General features: G+C 37.8%; 1 protein-coding gene across 1 annotated transcript; it reads left to right on the top strand.

Annotated features, from left to right (window-relative positions):
• Positions 1-547: 547 nt before the first annotated feature.
• LOC149576960 (putative anthocyanidin reductase) lies at positions 548-2,332 on the top strand. The gene is made up of 6 exons (XM_089824199.1): positions 548-659; positions 765-931; positions 1,023-1,238; positions 1,546-1,705; positions 1,847-2,063; positions 2,179-2,332. Exons 1-6 carry the CDS (start codon positions 548-550, stop codon positions 2,330-2,332), a joined length of 1,026 nt encoding a protein of 341 aa, XP_089680325.1.
• The last annotated feature ends 318 nt before the right edge of the window (positions 2,333-2,650 follow it).

Here is a 2,650-nt window from a genome sequence, read left to right as displayed (position 1 = left end):
GTGCAGACGTATGCAAATAAGAAAATTATAAATAAATTGTTGTACAAAATTGAAATCAAGTTAAAAGTACATACAGATCATAAAAAGCGTTCTATTATAAAACACTTCCTTCTTTTGTACACACGAATTTACAACCCTCACTTCGCTCATACTTTGTAGCTGAATTAGATGCCCCCCTCAAACCAGGGTGTTCTATTATCCTATATCGATATCACCATATATAGGACCCAAAAACACAAATAACTTATGGACTTTCAAAAAAGACTTTCCATTTCAAATATCCTTCCGAATATCGCTCGGACGCTCCCTTCTCTAGCTGACAAAACCCTCGGCCGGCAGCGAATTTAATTATGCCTTTTCTGAACTGCATCTAAATTTGCTTTTCTGCTATCTATATGTCCTTTTCTGCCGATTATCCGTTTTAAATATGTCGTGCCGGCAATTCTGTTTAATTAAATCCTGAGAGGCTCCCTGTAGTTTCCTAACGCACAAAGAGATATAAACCAGCTCACCCATTGACTGGAATACTGAGTTGCTGGAATAAGAAATGGAAGCAAGGTATTGCGTAGTGGGCGGAGACGGCTTCATCGGCTCCTCACTTGTCAAATCGCTTCTCAACAGAGGCTTTTCTGTCCACGCAACCATTCTTCCTAAATCAGGTATACCCATTACCTCCATTTTTCAAAAGGTTACATGTTCACGATTAGGGTAAATGGTATATTACAAACGTTAGACTTCGAAATATCAAATTGGATAATTCACAGGGAATGAGGACATGTCCTATCTACGACAAATTCCTGGTGCGCATGAAAGGCTCAAACTCTTCAATGCAGATCTGCGAGTGGAAGGCAGCTTTGATTCACCCATTTTGGGCTGCCAAGGCGTCTTCTTCGTTGCAACTCCTGTGAACCATGCCTCCAAAGATCCCGAGGTATGGACTGCATCAAAGCCGATTATTACCTTTATATGCTGATTATTATTGCATGGGTTTCTTCTTATTCCGGCAATGTGTTTATGTGCAGACGGAGGTTGTGGGAGTTGCAGTTCAGGGGACAGTCAATGTATTGAAATCCTGTCTGAAATCAAAAACAGTGAAGCGTGTAGTTTTCACTACCACATTATTGGCCATGACACCACTGGATGAGGAAGGGAAGCTCAACAACAATCCCTGCCCTCTCGAATCTCTTTGGACCCCTGTCAATTACTTTCGCTCCAACAAAGAACAATTTTTGATTTGGGTACTTTCCTATTTAAACATTACTTGGTTTTTAGATTAAATTTTTAGATTAAAACTATTAGATAGTGAATGCAGACTTATTTTTTCAAGCTTAATTAGATATTTAAAGGTAGCCTCATTCGATCTAATTTGGATATTGCCTTTAGTTCTTTATTTGATCTCAGTGCCCGCATTCAATTGGATTTCAACACAACGAATCCAAATTTGGGTGTATCTTGAATGGCCTAATTTGTAGGTTTCCTTAATTGAAATGTAAATCTCGGAAGAGGTTTTCTAATGTGGGTGCTTTAATGCATTGAACACAACAGTCCTACATCGTGTCAAAGACACTAGCAGAGCAGACTGCTTGGAGATTCGCTGGCGAGAATAATTTAGATCTTGTAACAATTGGGCCAGCTGCTGTGGGAGGACCTTTCCTCACTCCTTACATTCCTGGCAGCATTCACGCACTCTTATGGTTTCTACCAGGTCTTTCTCACCCTAATGTTCACCCACCACTTAACTATCTCTTCTCTATTATCAGTAAATCATTTTAGCTTTGTTAATTACATTTTAGGCCTATCTTTTCTCTATAATAAATGACTGTATGTTTTGCTAATTACATTTTAGGCAACGAGGATTTACTTACCAGCATTCTAAGAACCGTCCTGGCCGCCTTTGGGAAATTTCCAATAGTCCATATAAATGACGTTTGCAATGCCAACATATTTCTCATGCAGCAACCCGCAGCTGAAGGCAGATATTTGTGCTCTGCGGACGCACTTTCTATTAAAGAGTGTTTGGAATTCTTCATAAAACGTTATCCAGATCTGAAGATTGTAGACAGGTAGGGATTTCAATAAGATCTATTATTACGTTTTTGCATTCATAGCTTATGCTTTTATCTGTTATTATGTTTTAATATGTTTATGTAGCTTACGATTTGGCATGTTTCAATTCAGGTCGCAGGATATGGATTTCATGGTTGTTCAGAATACACATTTGAAGTCTGAAAAGCTCAAAGATTTAGGCTTCACTTTCATGCAGGGGATTGAGGAAATTTATGACGATTGCATCGAGTCTTACAAAAAGCTTGGCTTGTTAACTACGCAGTGATTGGCATTTGATTACTAAGCTTTCATGTGGGATTGGTTTGTTTAATAAGCTTTATGGCTTCTTTTGATAGACACGAGTTATTTTACCCACAAAATGTATTCAAAAGTCAACATTTTCAATATTTTTATTAGATTTGCTAAAATGCATCCATTTTTTGGGGGATATTTTGTTGTTCCCTACTAGTTACCATTGAAATCAACACGAATTCACAGTCACGTTGAAATTTTCATAATAATTCATCGTGTTGTAGTAATTGACTTATTTTTTTATCTTTGCTGAAATGTTTTTCCTTGACATTGAATATAGCGCTATCAAAGG

This window comes from Cupressus sempervirens, chromosome 1 (assembly GCF_028749045.1).
Source record: "Cupressus sempervirens isolate cs-2001-9-10 chromosome 1, ASM2874904v1, whole genome shotgun sequence".
Taxonomy (NCBI): Eukaryota; Viridiplantae; Streptophyta; class Pinopsida; order Cupressales; family Cupressaceae; genus Cupressus; species Cupressus sempervirens.
The sequence above is the reverse complement of the archived record's forward strand: the minus strand, read 5'-3'. Positions and strand labels throughout refer to the sequence as shown.

Excerpts from the sequence above, each read along its gene's own strand:
- LOC149576960 (XM_089824199.1), top strand. The coding sequence starts at position 548 with ATGGAAGCAAGGTATTGCGTAGTGGGCGGAGACGGCTTCATCGGCTCC. Across the intron at positions 1,706-1,846 it reads ACTCTTATGGTTTCTACCAG|GCAACGAGGATTTACTTACC; the intron begins GTCTTTCTCACC and ends ATTACATTTTAG. Across the intron at positions 2,064-2,178 it reads GATCTGAAGATTGTAGACAG|GTCGCAGGATATGGATTTCA; the intron begins GTAGGGATTTCA and ends GTTTCAATTCAG.